Raw genomic sequence first — 22,520 nt, 5'->3', positions numbered from 1 at the left:
AAAGGTTTATTGGAACCAAGGAAGCCTTGATTTAATGAAAGACCTAATACCTGAGTTTGAGAGTGTAAACATCCCCCCCCCCCCCCCCCCGTGATGCTATCTGTCCTTGAATTGCTTGGGAATGTGTATCTGGCTAATTTCCACGGAAGGGAGGAAACCCTTTGATTTAAAGTTTGAATTCCAAATTGGCCCAGCTGTCAAGGGGTAAATTGATTGACCAGCAAGCCGGTCATTGGCGAATTTAAAAATAATTTGAGTCTTATGATTGGCTTGAAAGTTACGACGCCTAGTGTGAATTGTGAATAAAAGATCAGGGAATTGTTTGAGAAATTGCGCTCTCTGCCATTGTTCTGCAATCCGCATGGAGGCCCGGCTCTGATGTTCCATCTTAACAGCCGTCGTTTTGCCTTTTGAAATGGAGATCTTCAAAAGCCTTCAACTTGCAGATTCCGAAGAACTTCAACTGTCCTATTTGTGTTAGACTTTGTGAGTATGTAGAGTTAGCTATATTATGCCACGTCTTTATTTTCTTATCTGTAACGTTCAAAAGAGTGCCTGCTGTTTTAGCATGATTTTATGTTATTTTTAAAATAAACCTTTTAAGAATGAAACTGTTTTAGTTGTGTGCCTTTCCGGAGGGAATAGCTAAATCCTAGCCTTACGCTTGGTTACACTCTACCGTAGAACTTCTGCCTGCAAGTCTGTGGATGCAGCTTGCGGAACAGGGGGACAGCCAGGTTAAACGGGTCACAGCCTTCTCCCTGGGTTGTGGTTCTGGATCCCCTGGACAAGAGGGAGTGGTGGCAGCCCTACCGGGTCGTGTTTGTTCTGTTTTGGAGAAAGTAATTAGCCCGCCAACCTTGCCCTGGGCGTCCTAGTCTGGCTGGAGAGCAGAGACAGGAGACGGGAGGGGCAAGCGGTTGGGGGTGAACATTACTACAGGCTGTCACTCTCATTAGTTTTTGTCAGAGCCCTAAGACCCACCTCTTCACTCATCCCTTTGGAAAAGACCACAGTGGTGCCTTTGGCTAAGTACTTAATTTGTTCCTGAGGTCCGTTCTTAAGCTGAAACCGTTCTTATTCTGAGGTGCGCTTTCATTAATGGGGTCTCCCGCTGCACGCATGCGATTTTCATTCACATCCTGGAGCAAAGTTCACAACTAGGAGCAGCTACTTCCAGGTTAGCGGAGCTCGGAACCTGAAGCGTTCATAACCAGAGGTACCACTGTATTGTGATTCGTATCAGATGTCTTGAAACTGCCTTCATCTGTAGTAATCTGTCAGCTTGAATATTTAAAGCAATATGATGTTGGCTGTAAAAAAATTTTTTCTATCAAACGTATTGTGTTATCTGTGTTTTGTAAGCTGCACTGGGATCTTAACCAAGGAAATGCCTTTTAAAGAACTGAACAAATAAATAAACTCAAGATGAATGCATACAAACAAGCAAGAGCCCATTATTGGGCCTACTATATGGCGGCGATGAGGGACGCGGGTGGCACTGTGGGTTAAACCACAGAGCCTAGGACTTGCCGATCAGAAGGTTGGCGGTTCAAATCCCCGCAGCGGGGTGAGCTCCCATTGCTTGGTCCCTGCTCCTGCCAACCTAGCAGTTCAAAAGCACATCAAAGTGCAAGTAGATAACTAGGTACTGCTCCGGTGGGAAGGTAAACGACGTTTCCGTGCGCTGCTCTGGTTCGCCAGAAGCGGCTTAGTCATGCTGGCCACATGACCTGGAAGCTGTACGTCGGCTCCCTCAGCCAATAAAGCAAGATGAGGGCCGCAACCCCAGAGTCGGCCATAACTGGACCTAATGGTCAGGGGTCCCTTTTCCCTTTACCTTTATATGGCGGTGATAGAGATGCTGTTGCATCCCCTCAGTGTTTTGCAAAGGCTCTTTCCCCGGTGGTGTGGGACCTTTTGAAATCTGCTGAGTGGGAGATATAATAGAATTCTCAGAACACTGTGATGTGTTTATCCAAAATGATTTTGATTTCACAGTCACTGCAGTATAAGGTAAACAACCTAGTCCAGTTTTGTGGGGTGACCTTTGGTTATTTGAGCCTGATGACATTGACAAGGTGATTGTTCAAATCTGATCAACCACTTGTATGCTTGACTCATGCCCTTAACAGCTTATTAAATCTAGCAGGGAGGAGATATCCACCTACATCCAGGAAGTTGTAAATAACTCACTGAAAGAGGGCACTTGCAGTTTATTCAAAATAAATCTTGATTCAGCTGTTTCTGAAGAAAACTAACCTCATGCCCTATGACATTGGCAATGATGGACCTAAGGCCACTATTCCCTTCCTGGACAAGGTGATTGAGACAATAGTGACTGTGCAATTGCAGGCACTGTTTCATCCAAGAGTACCCTAGTTCCATTTCATTCAAGTTTCAGGTCTTGTTTGGGGAGAGAATACCATTGACCACCCTTTGAGAAGACCTTTGCTGAAAGGCAAAATGCAACCTTTTTTGATACCATTGACCACAGTATTCTTCTGGATAGGCTGGATTATGTGTGAGAAGCATTGCTTGGTGGTAATTCTATTTTTACTTGGATGTCTATTTCCAGGAAGCTGTGCTGGGAGATTACTGCTTGAATCTTTGACAGTCACATTTTGGGATTCCTCAGGGTTTTATTCTTTTCCCTATATGAAACCCCTGAAAGAAGTCATTTGGAGATTTGGTCTGAGATGTCACCATTATCTGGATGATACCTAGTTTATCTCTCTTTTTCATCAGATTCAAGTGAGGCTTCATCTGTCCTGACATAGTGCTTGGGTAAAGTAATGGACTGGGTGGAGAGTGATTAAACAGAGACTAAATCCAGACAGGCAGATGTATTGTTGGTTCATCCATCCACTTGAATGATGTTCTGATTCTTCTAGTTTGAGCTACATTTCCCCTAAAGTATGCATAGGGGACCTTCACCCATTGGCCAAATTAGACCCATCTGGAATCTTAACTCGACCTGCAAGCCCATTTCCCCCGCAACCATGCCCTAACCCAGCCTTTCTCAACTTGTGGGTCCCCAGATGTTGTTGAACTACAACTCCCATCACCCATAGCTAGCAAGGCCAGAGCTCAGGGATGGTGGGAGTTGTAGTCCAACATCATCTGGGGACCCACAGGTTGAGAACCGCTGCCCTAACCTCCGACAACTGATGTGATATGGTGAAATATATGGGAAGGGTAAGGTGCAGCTGCAAATGAATAATCATGAGCCTTAAAGTGCACTCCTAATTGCTCCTCTGCAAGCAGAGTTTGCATTTGGTCACTTGTGCTGAATGCAAACACCTTCAGATGTCTTTTAGAAGTTATGTAGTTCTGCAGATGACTTAGTTTTGACCCTGCAGGAGCCAGAATCTAGTACAAAAAGAGTACTACAATTGATTCAAGATTTTGGTCGGGTGGCGGGATTTAAACTAAACAAACAGAAAACTAAGGTGTTGGGGAAAAACTTGACAGATACAGAGTCGGAACGGTTTCAGAGAGAAACAGAACTAACTGTGGTTAAAAAAGTAAAGTACCTAGGGGTAAACATAACAGCAAAGAATCTGAGTCTATTTAAGGATAACTATGAAAAATGTTGGTCTGAAATTAAGAGAGACTTGGATAGTTGGACAAAATTGAAGCTTTCTTTGTTAGGCCGAATTGCTGCTGTTAAGATGAATGTATTGCCAAAGATGTTGTTTTTGTTTCAAACATTGCAGATTGTGGACAAGACGGAGTGCTTCCGGAAGTGGCAGAGAGATATATCTAAATTTGTCTGGCAGGGCAAAAAGCCCAGAATTAAGTTTAAGATACTAACTGATGCGAAAGAAAGAGGGGGCTTTGCCCTGCCGGACTTAAAGCTGTACTATGAAGCCGCAGCTTTCTGCTGGCTAAAAGACTGGCTACTTCTCGAATACACTGACATACTGGACCTGGAAGGTTTTAACAATGCTTTTGGATGGCATGCATACTTATGGTATGATAAGGTTAAGATCAATAAGGTCTTTAAGAACCATATTGTCAGGAAAGCAGTATTTAATGTCTGGACAAAATATAAAGACTTATTGGAAAACAAAACCCCGAGGTGGCTTTCACCTCTGGAAGCTAAGGCCCGAAAAAGACTCAATATGGAGGCCAAATGGCCAAAATATTGGGAAATATTAGAAAAAGATGGAGACAATTGGAAATTGCAGAGTTGGGAGAAAATGAAGGATAAAGTGCGAGACTGGTTATATTACGCTCAGATTAATGAAGTTTTCAAAAATGATAAAAAGGTAGGGTTCCAGGTGGAGAAATCGAAGTTGGAAACAGAATTGTTAGAACCAAAGACTAAGGTATTATCAAGAATGTATAACCTGCTGCTAAAATGGAATACACAAGACGAAATGGTTAAATGGGTTATGATAAAGTGGGCTCAGGACATTGGGCAAAACATTATGTTTGAGGACTGGGAAAGGTTGTGGACCACTGGGCTGAACTTCACTGCATGTAATGCTCTGAAGGAAAATGTAATGAAAATGATATATAGATGGCACATGACCCCAGTTAAACTTGCCAAAATATACCATTTGTCTGATAATAAATGCTGGAAATGTAAAGAACATGAAGGAACATTCTTTCACCTCTGGTGGACATGCACTAAAGTGAAGGCCTTCTGGGAAATGATATATAATGAGCTGAAAAAGGTATTTAAGTATACCTTCACTAAGAAACCAGAGGCCTTCCTCTTGGGTATTGTCGGCCAGAAGGTGTTAAAGAAGGACCGAACATTTTTTATGTATGCAACAACGGCAGCAAGGATACTCATCGCTAAGAGCTGGAAAACTCAAGATCTACCCACACTGGAAGAGTGGCAGATGCAGCTGATGGACTATATGCAATTGGCCGAGATGACTGGTAGAATTCGAGACCTGGGAGAAGAGAGGGTTGAAGAAGACTGGAAGAAATTCAAGATTTATTTACAAAAATATTGTAATTTGGTTGAATGTTAAGAAGGATGCTAGATCATAAATAATTGCCTACCACTGAATTAGACTTGAATTTGACGATAAGTGAGATTAAGGAAAATATAAATTTTCTGGAGAACTGCTAGATTTTATTTAAATGAGCGGAGATAAGATTGTAAATAAGTGGGTAATTTGCTTGAAAAAATTTTTTTTTGTAAAGATGTAAGTGGGAGCGGGAGACATGAGGGAGTCCAAAGAAGTGATGAAACTATGTGATGATATATGTCATGTTGTTTATTGTTTATGCAGTTTTATTCAAAAAACTTTAATAAATATGTATTTTAAAAAATAAATAGAAGTTATGTAGTTCTTTATCTCCTTGACATCTGAAGGGAGGGCGTTGTACAGGGAGGATGCCACTACCGAGAAGGCCTTCTGCCTGGTTCCCTGTAGCTTTGCTTTTCGCAGCGAGGGAACCAGCAGAAGACCCTCAGAGAAGGATCTCAGTGTCTGGACTGAACAATCAGGATGAAGACACTCCTTCAGTTTTTCTGGGCTGAGGCTGTTTAGGGCTTTACAGGTCAGCACCAACACTTTGAATCATGCTCAGATATGTCAGGAGTGCTCTGATGGTGTTTCCTGCTTGGCAGGGGGTTGGACTCGATGGCCCTTGTGGTCTATTCCAACTCTATGATTCTATGTACTGGGAGCCAGTAAAGATCCTTTAGGACTGGTGTTATATGCTCTCAGTGGCCACTTCCAGTCATCAGTCTAGCTGCCACATTCTGGAAAAGTTGTAGTTTCAGAGTCACCTTCAAAAGTAGCCCAACGTAAAGCGCATTGCAGTAGTCTAAGAGGAAGACAACCAGAGCAAGCACCACTTTGGTGAGACAGTCTGCAGGCAAATAGGGTTTCAACCTGTGTACCAGATGGAGCTGGTAGACAGCTGCCCTGGACACAGAATTGACCTGCGCCTCCATGGACAGCTGTGAGTCCAAAATTACACCCAGGCTGTGCACCTGGTCCTTTAGGGGCACAGTTACTCCCCCCACCCCCTATCCCCCCAAAACAGTGCTTCTGTCTTGTCAGGATTCAGCCTCAATCTGTTAGCTGCCATCCATCCTCCAACCACCTCCAGACACGCACACAAGACATTCACTACCTTCACTGGTTCTGATTTAAAAGAGAGGGAGAGCTGGATATCATCCGCATACTGATGAACACCCAGCCCAAACCCCCTGATGACCCCTCTCAGCGGCTTCAGGTAGATGTTGAAAAGCATGGGGGAGAGTATGGGGCCCTGAAGCACTCCACAAGTGAGCGCCCAGAGATCTGAACACTCATCCTCCAACACCACTTTGTGGACACGACCCAGGAGGAAGGAGTGGAACCACTATATAACACTGCCCCCAGCTCCCAACCCATACCATGGTTGATGGTATCAAAGGCCGCTGAGAGATCCAGCAGAACTGTGAAACAGCTTTCACCTTTGTCCTTAGCCTGCTGGAGATCATCAACCAGTACAACCAAGTTTCAGTCCCATGATGATGCCTGAATCCCGACTGGAGGGAATCAAAATGGTCTGCATCCTCCAGGCATGCCTGGAGTTATTCAGCACCCACCTACTCAATCACCTTACCCAAGAATGGAGAATGGACGATAGTTGGCCATAGTGGTTGGTACAAAGATGGTTTTTTAAGAAGCAGTTTAGTTACCATTTCTTTCAATGGGTCTAGGAAGACTCCCAACACAGAGGGAAGCATTCACCACCCCGTGGGGCCCATCATCCAGTCTTTCCGGGCTTGCTTTTATTAGCCAACACGGGCAAGGATCAAAGAGACAGGCAATTGGTTTCACTTGTCCATGTTTGAAACCATGGAAAGATGTTGCCAGTCAGTGTAGACAGTACTGAGCCAGGTTGACCAATACGGCAGCTTCCTGTGTTCCTATGCGGAGTCATTTATGCAAAGGAACATTTTTTCTTTGCAGACTCAAGCCAAATCTACAAAGAAAAATGCTTCATTTGGTGCCATGGTAAACTCTCATTTAGGCTGTAATGACATTAAAAGTGGTCTGGACATTGCAGTTGTCTAGAACAGGTTGCAAGATTATTAACTGGACTGTGTCATTTGACCATATTTATTCTGTGTTCTGTTGGCTGCTTTTTAAACCAGCTTTTAAATAGCTCTCTATCTCTATCAGATTGTATCCCTGCCCACACAGTGGCACTGTCAGCACTGTTGACTGCTAAAATAATTACTTCAAGTCAAGCATCCAGTTTCCTTGAGTAACAGTACTTTTGGGGTTCTCAGTATTGCTCACCCAGCACCTCAGACTGCTTTGCAATCGTGCTAAGCTAAAGAAGACTCAGAAGGGAACAACAAATGGCTACAATTAGCATTCACCCTGCTCCTGCAACAGAGTTCCATTGCTATGGCAACTGGAGTTGCCCAGACGACACAGGGCTCTGGCTTCAGCTTGTGTACAACATAATCGCTATTAAGCAGAATAGCCATGGTTCTGTCCCATGCATTTGCCCACTGGCATTTCAGAATGTTTGCTTTATTTTTTCTAGATTAATTAAGAAATTGTGTCTTTATTTTCCTAACATACAGTACCTCTTAGAGTAATTAACTAGAAAGATTTGAAATGGCTCAATTTCTGCTTTCCTTTATAAACCATTTAAAAACACACATACAAACCTTGGAATACAGCCAAAAAAAAATCAAACAGAAGGTTCTTCCAAATATGCAAATTCTCACAGGTGGCTAATATTTTATAGCAACTGATGTAAAAAGAAAAAAAATGATTTATTCTTAAGCAATAGAGCTGACCAAACAGTAGACTTCTATATGGGTGGGATAAGTCTGTTTGGAAAACCAAGATAAGCACACACTGCAGTTTAATTATTTCAGAGTGCATTGCAAGTTGTTAATTCAAAATGAATTTAGGTTAACTAAAATGATTTTATCAGAAATGAAGAAATGATAAAAATGGTCATTTGTTTTCTATGTAATTCTGTTGAACCATGGAAATTGAAGAAGCCAGAGCTCTTTCTCTCTCACATACACAGGCTGTTAGGATACACACATTTAACAGAAATCTTCAATGAATTTTTCTAAAATATCAAGCATATTGCAACTGCTTTCTTGTAAAAGATAAAGGAAATAAAGTAAGCAGTTTAGAGGATGGGTCCCACATTCAAAACAGTATCAACTAACCACAGCACTGAAATTGAAATGCTGTATTTCTCACTCCACAAGACGCACCTGACCATAAGACGCACCTACCATAGTTTTTTAGAGGAGGAAAACAAGAAAAAAATTATTCTGAATTAAATGTTTTACTAAACTATTAATAAACTACCGGTATATCAGAATAATATTTCAACCGTGTCAAGTGAACAGCAGTCAACAGTGACATTAAGAATCATCATCACTGTCATTAACAAATGAAGAGAGACTTTATCCCCTAGTAAGAGGTGCAGGAAATGGAAATATATGAGCTTCCCACATTGAGTCCCTAAGGACTGTATGGTTTGGCCCTACACAATTATTTTAATAAAGCCAAAAGAAGTGGGGTTTTCTTCCTTTTTGTTCATTGCAAATAGCTCTGGGGGCTTTCATATGAGGGAGGCCCTAGGCCTGTTGCTCGTCTTTATAAACTACTTGGATGAAGAAATTGAGGGGATATTCATCAAATTTGCAGGTGACACCAAACTAGAAGGCATAGCTAATGCCACAGAAGACAGAACTGAGATTTAAGATGACCTTAAAAGACTGGAGAACTGGGCCAAAACTAACAAAATAAATTTCAGTAGACACAAATATAAGGTTGTACACTTAGGCAGGAATAACCAGCTGCACAAATACAAGATGGGAACACTTGGCTTGCCAGTAATACATGTGAAAAGGATCTAGGGGTTTTAGAAGACCACAAACATAACATGAGCTAATGACTGTGATGCAGTTATAGAGGTATAGAGCAGTGTTTCCCAACCTTGTGCCTCCAGCTGTTTTTGGACTACAATTCCCATCATCCCTTGCCACTGGTCTTGCTAGTCAGGGATGATGGGAGTTGTAGTTCAAAAACAGCTGGAGGCACAAGGTTGGGAAACACTGGTATAGAGAACCATTTTCACCTGACGCCTAAAGATATGTAATGAAAGAACTAGGTGAGCCTCCCTGGAAACCAAGTCTTATGAGGAACAGTTCAGGGAGCTGGGTATGTTTAGCCTGGATAGGAGGAGACAGAGGAGATATGATAGCCATCTTCAAATATCTCAAGGGCTATCACATGGAACAGGGAACAAGCTCGTTTTCTCCTGCTCTGGAGGCTAGGACCTGAACTAATGGCTTCAAGTTACGAGAAAGGAGATTCCAGCAAACATCAGGAAGAACTTTCTGACAGTAAGAGCTGTTCCAACAGTGGAATGGACTGCCTTGGAAGGTGGTGGACTCTCCTTCCTTGGAGGTTTTTAACCAGAGGTTGGATGGCCAAGTGTCATGGATGCTTTAGCTGAGATACCTACAAGTGCAGGTGGTTGGACTAGATAACCCCTGGAGTTCCTTCCAATTCTATGATTCTATGAAAACTGAAGATGGTTCAACACTATAATGCTTCGTCAATAAAGACAATACTATTTGATTTATATTAACAACATTGTTCCAGGAAATGATGTTCTACTAAGAATATAAATATAACGCGGGTGGTGCTGTGGGTTAAACCACAGAACCTAGGGCTTGCCGATCAGAAGATTGGCAGTTCAAATCCCCACCACGGGGTGAGCTCCCATTGCTTAGTCCCTGCTCCTGCCAACCTAGCAGTTCGAAAGCACGTCAAAGTGCAAGTAGATAAATAGGTACCACTCTGGCGGGAAGGTAAACGGCGTTTCCGTGCGCTGCTCTGGTTCGCCAGAAGCGGCTTAGTCAAGCTGGCCACATGACCTGGAAGCTGTACGCCAGCTCCCTCGGCCAATAAAGCGAGATGAGCGCCATAACCCCAGAGTCGTCCGCGACTGGACCTAATGGTCAGGGATCCCTTTACCCTTTACACTAGAAAGCATTTAGACAAAAATTATGAGGGTGCTGAAGTTCAGTGAGCCTAGTCATTTTTATTTACCATATTTTTCCGTGTATAAGACAAGGGTTTTTTTCCTTTTAAAAAGGCAAAAATTAGGGGGCGTCTTATACATGGATAGTGCCAAGGGTGGACCGGCGATTGGTTGTTGCCGCAAAAATAGGGGGCATCTTATATATGAAAAAATACAGTATTTGAACCTATTTCCTACCAACCTCTGAGGCTCAATGAAGACAAATAACACATTTTAAAAAACAAAAATGGAAAAATCACCTATATGGGCATTTAATGTATTTATACTGAACCACTCATAAAGTTTCCTAAAACTGGAGAAGTAGCAAGGGCCATAACATACATTTCACTTAATAGGGAGCCATAGAAAATCTGACCTCTTGAGTGTACTTACATAATACACTTGTTTTCAAAACAAACCTGCTTTATATTTTTAAGATGCACATCCAAAACAAGGTCTGCTATAAAGGGCTTAGTCTAGATCAGTAATGAGGAACCTGTGGCCCTCCACGTGTTGCAACTTCAATTCCCATTCAGCCCCATCCAGCATGGCCATTGGTCAGGGATGATGGGAGCTGTAATCTAGCAAAGGTAAAGAGGTAAAGGAACCCTGGATGGTTAAGTCCAGCCAAAGGCAACTATGGGATGCAGCACTCATCTCGCTTCAGGCTGAAGGAGCTGGCGTTTGTCCACAGACAGCTTCTGGGTCATGTGGCCAGCATGACTAAACTGCTTCTGGCGCAACGGGACACTGCAACAGAAACCAGAGTGCACAGAAACACTGTTTACCTTCCCGCTGCAGTGGTACCTATTTATCTATTTGCACTGGCATGCTTTTGAACTACTAGGTTGGCAGAAGCTGGGACAGAGCAACAGGAGCTCACCCTGTCGCACTGATTCGAACCACCAACCTTCTGATGGGCAAGCCCAAGAGGCTCAGTGGTTTAGACCACAGCACCACCCACATCTCTGTACCAGGGGAAGGACCATAGCTCAGTGGTAGAGCATCTGCCTTGCACACAGAAGGTGCCTGGTTCAATCACCGGCATGTCTAGGTAGGGCTGGAAGAAAACCTTATACAAAACCCCAGAGAGCCACTGCCAGTCAATGTAGACAATACTATGTTACATAGACCAATGCTCTGAACTCAGTATCTGCAACTTCCTTTGTTCCTATTTATTTGGATTTTTTTATTATCACACTCGCCAGACAAAAAATGCTCCTAAAGCAGCTTTCAAATGACAAAATTAGGAGAACAAATTTGAACATCTGGATATACATTGCATAGCTCAAAACAGAGGAATACACATTTCTAAACATAGTAAATAAGCACACAAACGTTACTAGCCTGCTGTGGGCTGGCAGACGAGAGGCGGACAACTTTATCTCTCCTGTAAAAGCCTACTGCATTTAAGAGCCAAGAAGAGCACTACTGAATTAAGAGCAAAGACCTACCTAGTCCAGCAACCTGTTTTCTCCAGGGCCAGCTAGATGTCTCCAAGCAGGACATGAGTGCAATAGCCTGTTCCTGCTGTTGCTCCCTAGCATGCTCTGGTTATAGAGGTAGATATAGAGACTTACCCTTCATAATTTTTTTCTAATACCCCTCTAAAGCCTTCCAAATTGGTGGTAAGTGAATTCCACTATTCAATTATGTGCAAATGTTAACTGTTCCCATTCTGGATGTAGAGGAGGGAGCCTCTCACTTCTAGAATCCCACTTGGTTCCTATGCTGAGTGCAGAGGATTACTACATCCCTCCACTGACAACCTGCTCACTAATCTGTGTGGAATTCCATGCACTTGGTTGCATGCAATTCCTTGTTGCCAATGACTACCAGGCAAGAATTAAAATACGAGAGAGGCAAATTGATTCTATAATAGCTAAGCATAGCTACAGCATAAAAACAGTGGTTTTAAACTACAGGATATCAAATTTAGATTGAAAGTGTTTGAACAACAACAGGCCACATAACGGAGACACAACACAAAAGCAGACGTTGCAACAATCCCAGTTGCCTAACACCATTATCTGTAGCGGCAAAACCCCCCAGAAGATTATGCTTTTGTGGACTACAGTCTACTCCTCAGAACCTTATAATAGCTTTCTCTGTTTTTATGGTTCTACACAACTTTTTGTTCAGAAACCCACTGGGAGAACATTTCAGCCTCCAAGGATACTCCACTGCCCACAGGAACATTGTTATTCTCTAACAAAATAATTTAAAGGGACGACTGGTGTGAAATTGTTGAATTAGACCTATTCAAAAAATTTTATTTATTTGTTTAGGCTTGAATTGAGAAAGTGTCCAGTCCCAACACAAGTGTTAATTAACATATCAAACCTGGGATGACTGCACTACCACCATTTCTTCTATTGTGATTAATTTTTGTGTGTGCTTATCTTAAATTTTACACAGAATTGTCACAGACTGTACTTTTTGCATTTTATTGCCAGTTGTCCCTGTTTTCCTTTAATATACTAGGGGTTTTGTGTGAATTTTATAATTTCATACAGGCACACCTGTGAACTGAGGATAACACATCTGGTGAAGTTCCCTCAAGTCTATGAAAACGTGCACTTTAATGCAGCACAAGCTACTGTGTTGTTGTTTTTTGCAGCCACCAACAAACAGTACCACACCTCCTGAAATGGAATCTAATCAGCCTTCCAAGAAGGCACCTCACTGCCTTTGCCTCATCTTTGGCACCTCATCTTTGCTGCATACAGCAGGGGAAAACCCACACTAGTTGACTGCAAAAGGGAAATATGTATTAACAGATTGAGGCCAGATGGCTCTCCAGCTATTTATGACACCCTACTGTGGCAACTCCCTACACATCCAGCCCTGATGACTGAATCTCCTACAGAAGACCTAATATAGCTCTCAATGTTTGCTCACAAGATAAAACTTGTCTAGCTAAGGACTTTGGATAAGACCAAGATATATCCTTTAACAAGGAAAATGTTGAATTTTACACTACTTGTGCACAAATAGCACACTCCTTATTCACATTTTTGATACCATACATAGGAACAAGCAACTATGTACCAATTAGCTGGTAGAACATTTTGCAAACCTAACTGATACTGCTCCACTATTGTTAATTTTCAGGTTGTTATGTTTTATGAGTATATAATCCAAATTAAGGGCAGTGTCCAACTAAATAGTTCTGCTACATCAAACACTCTGGGCTGTGAAACAGAACCACCCCCCTCCCCTCCCCACCATCTGCTGTGGGTTTCCCCCAACCCTCTGAAGCAGATTTAGGGAGGGTGCAGGGGGCTCGTGGAGAGGGAATTCAGTTGCACAGTCAAAAGTGCTTGCACTAACAGTTTGGTTGGATACCACCCACAACATGTGACTGTGACAAAGAAGCTTCAGGTATCAGCTACTAGAGTAACCCCTGGTGACAGAATTTAGTGTCCCACACTTACTAGATTTCTCTGGTTAGTACAGAAAGCAAATGTAAGGTCAGTTAAAATCCTCTCATTTGATCTGCATTTGGATGTCACAATAAACCTTTGTTTATCATAATGGAAACAAGCTGCAGAAGAAACTCCCAGCATATCCATGAAATATGAAGCTTTTATGTTCGCTTTTTAATAACTACAGCTCAGTATTACAACCAAACCCTAAACTGTAGTTCATCATAACTATGCTTTGCTGAAACTAGTCAAGTGGGGGTGGGGGTGGGGTTTAGCTTGATGAGTGGAGATATACCAGTGGTGGGCAAGACCACAGTCAAAGTAGGTGATGCAACAGATGTGACATTTAGTACCTTTGTACAGTAGGCTATATTCCAACCATGCAAAACACAGAGGTTATACTGCCCCTCCTCTAACCTCTCTCTCAAGGCAATCAAATGTCACATTTCAAGTCCATATGCCAGCCAGGTGAAAGCACTCAAGGAAGAGATGGAGCAGGGCTGATGAGATGTGGCCTAGGGAGGGTCCTGAGTGAAGGATAAAGAGGTCTGAAGGGCTACATTTTGTCCCGGAGACTGAGGTTGCTCACTGCTGATTTAGTCAAACACAGCAATTGTCTCTCTCCTTTTTTTATTTCAAAACTTAACTGCGGAATAGTCTTAAAAGTGATTTACAAAGAAACATATGAACAAAATAACAAAGTAGTACATTGAAAACAAGCAATATGGTCCAGCCATTTAAGTCCTTTATGCCAGCGGTTCCAAATTAGCTAAGTATTGCAGACCCCCTGTTTTCCCCCTCTTTCCTTTTGAACAAGTTGTGCCCCAGGACCTGATGCAAGTGACTAAAAACCGCAGGAGGGAAGAGCAGGGTTAAACTTGGTTCCTGCTACCCCCAGGCATCTGGCTGGCCACTGGGAGAGCAGAATGCCGAACATGATAGGCCACCAGCCTGATCCAGCAGGCTTCTCTTATGTTAAGTGTTGTCAAACTGATTGAGAACAAATGGATACTATAGAGCTGGAAGGGTTCAGAAAAGGCCAACCAGGACAATCAAGGGGATGGAGCAACTTCTCTTTGAGGAAAGGTTGACTTGGAACTTTTTAGTTTACAGAAAAGTAGAGTAAAGAGGGAAGATGACAGAGGTTTGCAAAATTGTGCATGATGTGGTTACAAAAAAGTTTTTCTCAATCTTTCATAATACTGTAAGTCCGGAAGATTCAGGTCAGACAAAAAACACAGTGCACAGAACAATGGCATTTGTTCCCACAAGAAGTAATGATGGCCATCAACTTGATTAGCTTTAAAGGAGGGCAAGGCTTTTGATAGTTAATAGCCACGGTGGCTACTTTCCACCTCCCCTGTGGCAGGCAGTCTGCCTCCGAATGCCAGTTGCTTGAATCACAAGTGGGGAGACTGCTATTGCACACTCATCTCCTCTATGTGGGCTTCCCATAGGCATTTGGATGGTCACCGTGAGAACAGGATGCTAGACCTTTGGTGTGAGCCAGCAGGTTGTTCCTGTGTTTAAATTCTTCTAAATAAATGATGTTGCCAATTGGGAACATATACTTATCATTTACCAGCACTTCAGGGGAAAATGTACTTACATTCTGCTTTAAATACCAGCCACAGAGTATTCTTTGAATAAAGTAGAGACCAAAAATGTGGGGTGAAATTATTAAATTAAAAACCACAAAGCACAACGGTTTATAGCCGACCAGCCAGGATGGCTAAGCTCTGCCTTCACAGTCAATGGCAGTAATGCTTATGAAAACCACAAGAAAAACGAGCTCTTGTGCTCGGATCCTGCTTGTGGGTTATCCACAAGCATCTGGTTGGCAACTGTGAGAACAGGATGTTGGCCTAGATGTCCCTTTGGCCTGATCCTGCAGGCCCTGCTTATGTTCTTATTTGGGCAATTACTTCTGCATAAGTGATGGTCCATTTCTGGTGTCATTTCACATTATTTGCGTAACTCAGATGTACAGGATTGGTTTTTTCAATGTGCTAACTGAAAAAACCTCTGAGTACCTAACAGAAATATGTGAATGTTTTAATTAAAACTTATTTGAAATAATTTGTTATTTACCCTAATTTAGAAGATGTGTAACTAAAAATGAAAACACATGAAGAATATGTTTCCATAAGGAGGCAATCATGCTTTCCACTGGATAAAGTGAAATGGGTTAACTCAGCAGAGAATAATTGGCTGTGTCCTGTTTTCAGTCAGTGCCTAGCAAACAGAAAGCAGCTCAAGTTAAAGCAGGGTGTAAGCCTGGAGACTGATTAGTTAGGAAGCTATTGCTAAAGGCAGTAAGAGCACAATCTGTCCCATGAGCTCTCTCTCGCAGCAGTTTCCTCTGCCCTGAGAGACTCCACTGGAAATCCCTTAATGCACTATGCCCTTCATTTATTTTTGCTACTGGACATTTGAGAGCATTTAAGAATGCTACTTTTTGAACAGTTGCCTGATGATGGATCACACTGAATTGAATATATATTTATTCTGCCCCTACCCTCAGAAGAAGCAGTAAAAGAGTACCACCTACAGTACAACTGTAAAAGTATACATTTCCCTTGCTATCTTAACACTTTATCCAACAATGACCAAAAATTTTGTTCATTATTATAATACCACTTAAGTGCTGTTTATGCTAGCTGTAAATATTTAATGTGCCTAAGGCTAAGAACAAACGTGATTAAGCTAAAAACTATAAAATTAGTTTCAACTGAATGAAGTGCATGCAGTATATAGCATCATGAAAGTAAATATTACCATTATATTGTTCTCCAAACTTTAAAATTAATGCTTGTACCCTCTTCATTTATGTATATTTATGAAATGTCAGGACAGTAATAATTATTTTACCAGGCAGTATGGCAATAACAGCTAGGTAGCAGACATCTTTAGTTTATACGATATATATCTAGCTCGTTATACATGAATTTCATAATAGCTTTTTTATGCATTCTTATTTCATTATAGAATTCATTTCATTCTGACGTGAGAAAATTTTGCTGCCCGCATTTTCAAAGCAATCTAGAGCTAAACAATGGATGAATGGCACCCCCTAGTGTTAGTATTAACAAAAGAACTTTCTGGATATATAGGCAAGTTTCTCAAGACTAGGAGTCTGGAAATGAATGCTTATGAGACAGGTGGTTTTTAAACAAACTTCTGCAAAGACCTGGTCTTAAATACACTATAATATATATTTTTAAAAATCACCAATGTAAATATGCTGGGAGGAAATATTGCTAACGGAAAGGCTTTCAAATATGGGCCCTCAAAATTATTAGAGAGAAATTTCTGCCACCACTCAAAGAGATTATTACTTAGCTACGAAGTTCAATCTATAATAAATGACAAAAGGTTTTGAAAACATGGCTCCACAACTCAGAAAGAAATGCTATTGTGGGGGCTAATGTCCATTATCAGCCCAGCAACATGCCTCTTCCTGTACTCCAGCCGAGGCTTTGTAGTAATGGTATCTGGCATCCATACTGTTGAGCCACTCAACTTCGCAAGGCTAGTAGCAGAGCTCTTCTCTGAGTTGCCACCAGAAAGGTAAAAAACTCATGATTACTCTTACTGTGGAGTCTTCCCAGGATACCCTAAGTTCTACCATATCTTGTAGCAGGTGAGCTTGGTGATTGCAGCCCACTAGCTAAAACAAGTGTTGCTGCCATGGTTACTGAATCTCCAGATTCCATCAATCCACTTTTCTGTCCTACAAGGGAACATAGGAAGTTCCCTTAATCCAAATCAGACGACTGATTCATCTACTCAGTATTGTCAGCAACAAACAGCATCGTTACCCAGGGCTTCAGACCAATCTTTCCCAGCCTTACCTGGAGATGCCAGGGATTGAACATGGGACCTTCTGCATGCAGAACATGGTCTCCACCAGTTATTTAGGGTCCTTCCACTTAGCTGCACTGAAGTAGCCTCTACAGAGTTCTATGTACATAATTCTGTGTATACACAATCTTAGGTAGGAATTAACGTTACAAATCACTTGCACTGGGAGAATACCAAGATCTAGCCCTTCACATAACAATTGACACCAGGAACAGGGGGCATATTCTCCATATAAGAGAATGGAAGAAAGTCACCCAAACAGGGAGAAGTAACACATTGAGAAGTGCCAACACATCCATCTCTGACAATTGGTGGCTTACTTGCATAGGAGGAGTATTGTGTGATCTTTGCAAATTACACACACACATTACCATGTTTCCTCTCTGTTATGTTCTTTCCCCCCACCAACCTATTCTGCAGAATATTGCTACTTAAAATCAGTGTTTGAAAACTCCTGACCAGAATGTCTACATAGCTTAGGTAAGGAATTTAGTGGAGAATGCCTGACAACAATCTTCTATAACTGGTTTAACGAAGCTCTGAAAATCATTAGTCAGAGTCTAGACGGAAAGGGTCACTATTGGTAGGGAATGAGATTAGTGACAGATGCAATGTCTAGAATTGCTTTTTAAAAACAATTTTCATAAGACTTCTCTTTACTGACTATCTGAAAATTTCAGTTCTTCAGGTGCCATTAAAAATACTTACAAAGACAGTTTAAACAATATTGAGTTGTAAGTTTGGATTGGATTTTGTGACATAGGTACATTAGACATTTTCTCCCTTTTTCACAAAGTTGATTTACCTGATCCCATTTTACAGTCTGATCAGCTTCTGCTGTCCTTCAAAACTGTTTCTAAAACTAAATTGACATCGAAAGGTTGCATATTTAAAGGCATGCCAGAACTTATCCATCCCTATTTCAGGGCTCAACCAACTGCAACAGTAAATTAAGAATCTTCCAACAAGAGAAAGTTGATCAGTGGTAGGGCTGGGACCAATAAAAACAAGTGCTGAACCACACAACATACTATTATGGAATTCACTGCTACAGGGTGCAGCAATGGCCATAACCAGGCATGTTCGAAGTTTGTTTCAGGGGCCTAATCCAGCCTGCTGGTCAGTTTATTCTGGCCCCCACAGTAGTATATTTCCTGGGGTAAAAAGAACCCCAACAACTTCAATCCTAAAAAAGGTTAACAACTTTGGTTGGCCCTTTGGTCGGTCCTCACGGCCCTTCACTTCATCAAATCTGGCCCTCTTTGAAAAAAGTTTGGACACCACATAAACTACCAAGTAATGCCCATAGTAGCTAAACAGAACCTCTATACGTATAGAAGCAGTATACCTCTAAAGACTAGGTGCTGGGACAGACAGAAGAAGGCCATCACACCTTACTTGGGAGCAATCTGGCTGACTGCTGCTGAAAGCAGATGCTGCATTAGATGCATTTTAGACTGAGCCAGCAAGGTAACCCATATGTTCTAGTAGGGTTTTGTATTTCCAGAATCATAAAAAAGGAAGATGAATCAGCTTGCCTTTGAAATGGTTTTTAGCAGCAGTAGCAAATAATCAGCTTTAACCTCACAACAGGGAGATTTTCATAACAAAAAACAAACCATGTATTGCTTCTACACAGATCACTCCAAGTAAAATAGCTTACACATACAGTGGTACCTTGGGTTACAGACGCTTCAGGTTACAGATTCCGCTAACCCAGAAATAGTACCTCGGGTAAAGAACTTTGCTTCAGGATGAGAACAGAAATCGTGCTCTGGCAGCAGGAGGCCCCATTAGCTAAAGTGGTGCTTCAGGTTAAGAACAGTTTCAGGTTAAGAACGGACCTCCAGAACGAATTAAGTTCTTAACCCGAGGGACCACTGGAGGTCCGTTCTTAACCTGAAACTGTTCTTAACCTGAAGCACCACTTTAGCTAATGGGGCCTCCTGCTGTTGCTGCGCTGCCAGAGCACGATTTCTGTTCTCATCCTGAAGCAAAGTTCTTAACCCGAGGTACTATTTCTGGGTTAGCGGAGTCTGTAACCTGAAGCGTCTGTAACCCAAGGTACCATTGTATAATGAAATGTATTTCACTGCATTTTTTCCCATGGAATTCAAGACAGTGTACACAGGACTTCTATGCAGTCTCCCAGTCCTGACCAGTTCTAAACCTGCTTCACTTCAGCAAGGTTCCTGTATCACATGCCTTCGGATCACAGGGAACAGGGAATGCATCATATTCTAAAACTATAAAATGGCTAGCTATATTCCCCCCATGATTTTGTGCATATATTAAGTAAGCATTACTTAATAAACGAAATTACTTAATAAAATAAGGTAAAGAAAATATTCTTTTCCTTTGTAGGTGAAATAAACAGATAAAATCCTCTGCTTAAATTCACAAACTTGAATATTTAATATTATTATTTTTTGCCCAACATGTGAAATACATTCTTCATAATATGAAATACAGTCTTTCCTGAATCATACTCAGATCCTTAACAATGATATTTTATAAACCACTGAGTTAATAAATAAAAAACCTTTTCTTTTTTAATGCTATTTTACAACAAAGTAACACTTGACCTATTTTATAAATAAGACAATATATTAAAATTCAAGAGCTAAAGACATACTTTACTAGTATTTTGAATTATGTTATTTGGCATCAACAACTCTTCAGATTTTAGACAAAGTAAAAATGCAAGTCAGATATGTAAAGATAAGAAGAAAACTTCTAAGAATGTAGACACTAAGTGACTTCCATTTGGCAAGCCAACCCCAGTGGCTTATTCCAGATATGACAGTAAACAAGGAATATAACAGACCCTTATGGAAATCAATAGGAATCAACAGTAAAAACATATGATTTATGAATTACCATGGTTACAAGCTTTCAGAACAGGTCTTTCAGAGGTTGGGCTGAAATTCTGTGGCACATCTGTATCTAAAGGAAAAAGAAGAAAAAAACAAGTATGTTTAATATTTACACAAAAGTGTATTTCCAAAAAGCAGTTTCCTGGAAGCAAAGGTGTACTCTGAAAACTTTACAAATTATCATTTAATGTTGTTACTATAAGTAGTTCTCCACCAACTGATGCATTCTGTAGTAAATAGTCCTGTGCCCTAAATCTATAAAAGAAGGGGGGGGGGAGTATTCACCTTTAGCCCTTGTTGTGCGTTTTCTTCTGTCTCGAAAAGCAGCACCTGACTGCAAGGCCTCCAGTAGGCTATCCATCACACCTGTCTCATCACCCTCTGTAAAAAGAGATGGAGGGAATTCCTTCAGCTTTCATGGTTACCATAGCAATGCCAAAGGATTTACAGGGCTGGAGAAGAAACCGTAGCAATAAAAAGCTGGCAATTCCAAATTCAGACAAGCCTTTAATTTACTCATAAATCAGATCTGCAAGAAGTCAGCCCTGTTAGTGTTCATATTGTGTCCACTAATGCAGACCAAAGTTCATTTGATTCACCTCACACCACTGCGTCCTAAAATGAAATAGAGCAGTAACTTTAAATATAATGCAACATCATCCATATGCTTCTAATATCTCTGAAACCTGAATGAAGCCACATCATAAAGCCATGTGGGTTTGCAGAAGCAGGTTACTTTGCAGGACATCATCTTCCAAGATGAAAATGATTATTTGCATACAGTATATTAGATGTTCAGATTCTGCTTCCCTAAATGGATCATTTATGGATTTGTGAATGTCCACTCATGAAAATAGACTTTCATTTACTAAATACTTCGATCCTCTGTATTTTTTAACCATTTAACGCTGCATTTAAAAAAGCAGAATTCATTCAAAGTATAGTTTGATCTGAAACTATGCACACGTGTGTGTGTGTGTGTGTGTGTTTAAACACACATATGCAGAGACACAGACCAGAGATAGCTGGTACAAAGTAGTCATACCAACTTTAGTAATGCCTACTCTCACTGGCTGCACCCTCCATGGGCTTGCAGCCTTTGGGAGGACTGTCCATAAGCCAGTACTACGTCTGAACCAACACAGTTTAGTTTCTCTGCTATAGGGTCTTATACAGCTACATACAATTTCAAAAGAGCTACTTAAAGCAGATATGCACATATACTTCCCATTCAACAATAATTTTGCAGTTGTTTGTTTCAAAAAAAATGTAATTCAAGTTACGTCAAGTAATCTGCACAAAATTGTTTTCGATTTCTCAGACAGAAGATATGCAATGGGCACCACAATTTAAGAAGGATATTGACAAGCTGAAATGTGCGTAGAGGAGGGCAACCAAGATAATAAAGGTTCTGGAAAGCAAGTCTTATGAGGAACAGTTGAGGGATTTTGGTATATTTAGCCTAGATAAGAGGCTGAGAGTAAATATAATAGCCATCTTCAAACATCTGAAGGGCTGTCACATGGAAGATGGAGCAAGCTTGTTTTCTTCTGTTCTGGAGGGTAGGACTCGAATCAATGGCTTCAAGTTACAAGAAAGGAGATTCTGACTCAACAGCAGAAAGAACTTTCTGACAGTGGAACAGACTCCCACGAGAGGTGGTGGACTCTCTTTCCTTGGGGGGGTTTTAAGCAGAAGTTGGATGGCCATCTGTCAGGGATGCTTGAGCTGAGGTTCCTGCCTTGCAGGGGGTGGACTAGATGGCCCTCGGGGTCATCTCTTTCCTTGGGGGGGTTTTAAGCAGAAGTTGGATGGCCATCTGTCAGGGATGCTTGAGCTGAGGTTCCTGCCTTGCAGGGGGTGGACTAGATGGCCCTCGGGGTCCCTTCAAAGGTCCCTTCCCTTCCTTGGGGTCCCTTCTATGATTTTATGAGCCACAGGTGAGCTGGAATGCAGAATTGCAAACTGCCTTAAATGTTCCGATCAAAGGACAATCTGTAGGCAGCAATAAGTTCCCATTTTTACTGCTAACTTTAAAGTAATATTCTTCTCCTACTGAAATGAAACCGATATGCTTGCTGAGCCAGCTGACAAACTGAGCTAATGCCAAACCCCCTTTTCACAATTTAGGCATATGCTGATTGTACTGCTGCATAGCTCTGAACCTGTAACATCATAAGTAGTTTTTTCCCCCTATGCTAAGAAAATTGTATAAGCAGAAAAAAAGATGAAGAAATCAAGATTAAAAATGATAGTTTTTAGGACAATCTACATTATGAACTGAGCACCATGTCCCCAGTAAACTCTCCTCCAG

At 41.4% G+C, this 22,520-nt stretch overlaps 1 protein-coding gene across 1 annotated transcript in view; it reads right to left on the bottom strand.

The window, feature by feature from the left end:
• DIAPH3 (diaphanous related formin 3) overlaps positions 1–22,520 on the bottom strand; it is a 126,228-nt gene that overhangs the window by 52,081 nt on the left and 51,627 nt on the right. Inside the window, exons 26-27 of the mRNA XM_079972512.1 lie at positions 20,492–20,587; positions 20,211–20,276 (exon numbers count right to left, since the gene is read on the bottom strand). Coding sequence (XP_079828638.1) covers positions 20,211–20,276; positions 20,492–20,587 — 162 coding nt within the window. The remainder of the gene's footprint in view (positions 1–20,210; positions 20,277–20,491; positions 20,588–22,520) is intronic.

This window comes from Podarcis cretensis, assembly GCF_951804945.1.
Source record: "Podarcis cretensis genome assembly, chromosome: 4".
NCBI classification, from domain to species: domain Eukaryota; kingdom Metazoa; phylum Chordata; class Lepidosauria; order Squamata; family Lacertidae; genus Podarcis; species Podarcis cretensis.
This window is presented reverse-complemented; position numbering and strand designations above follow the sequence as displayed.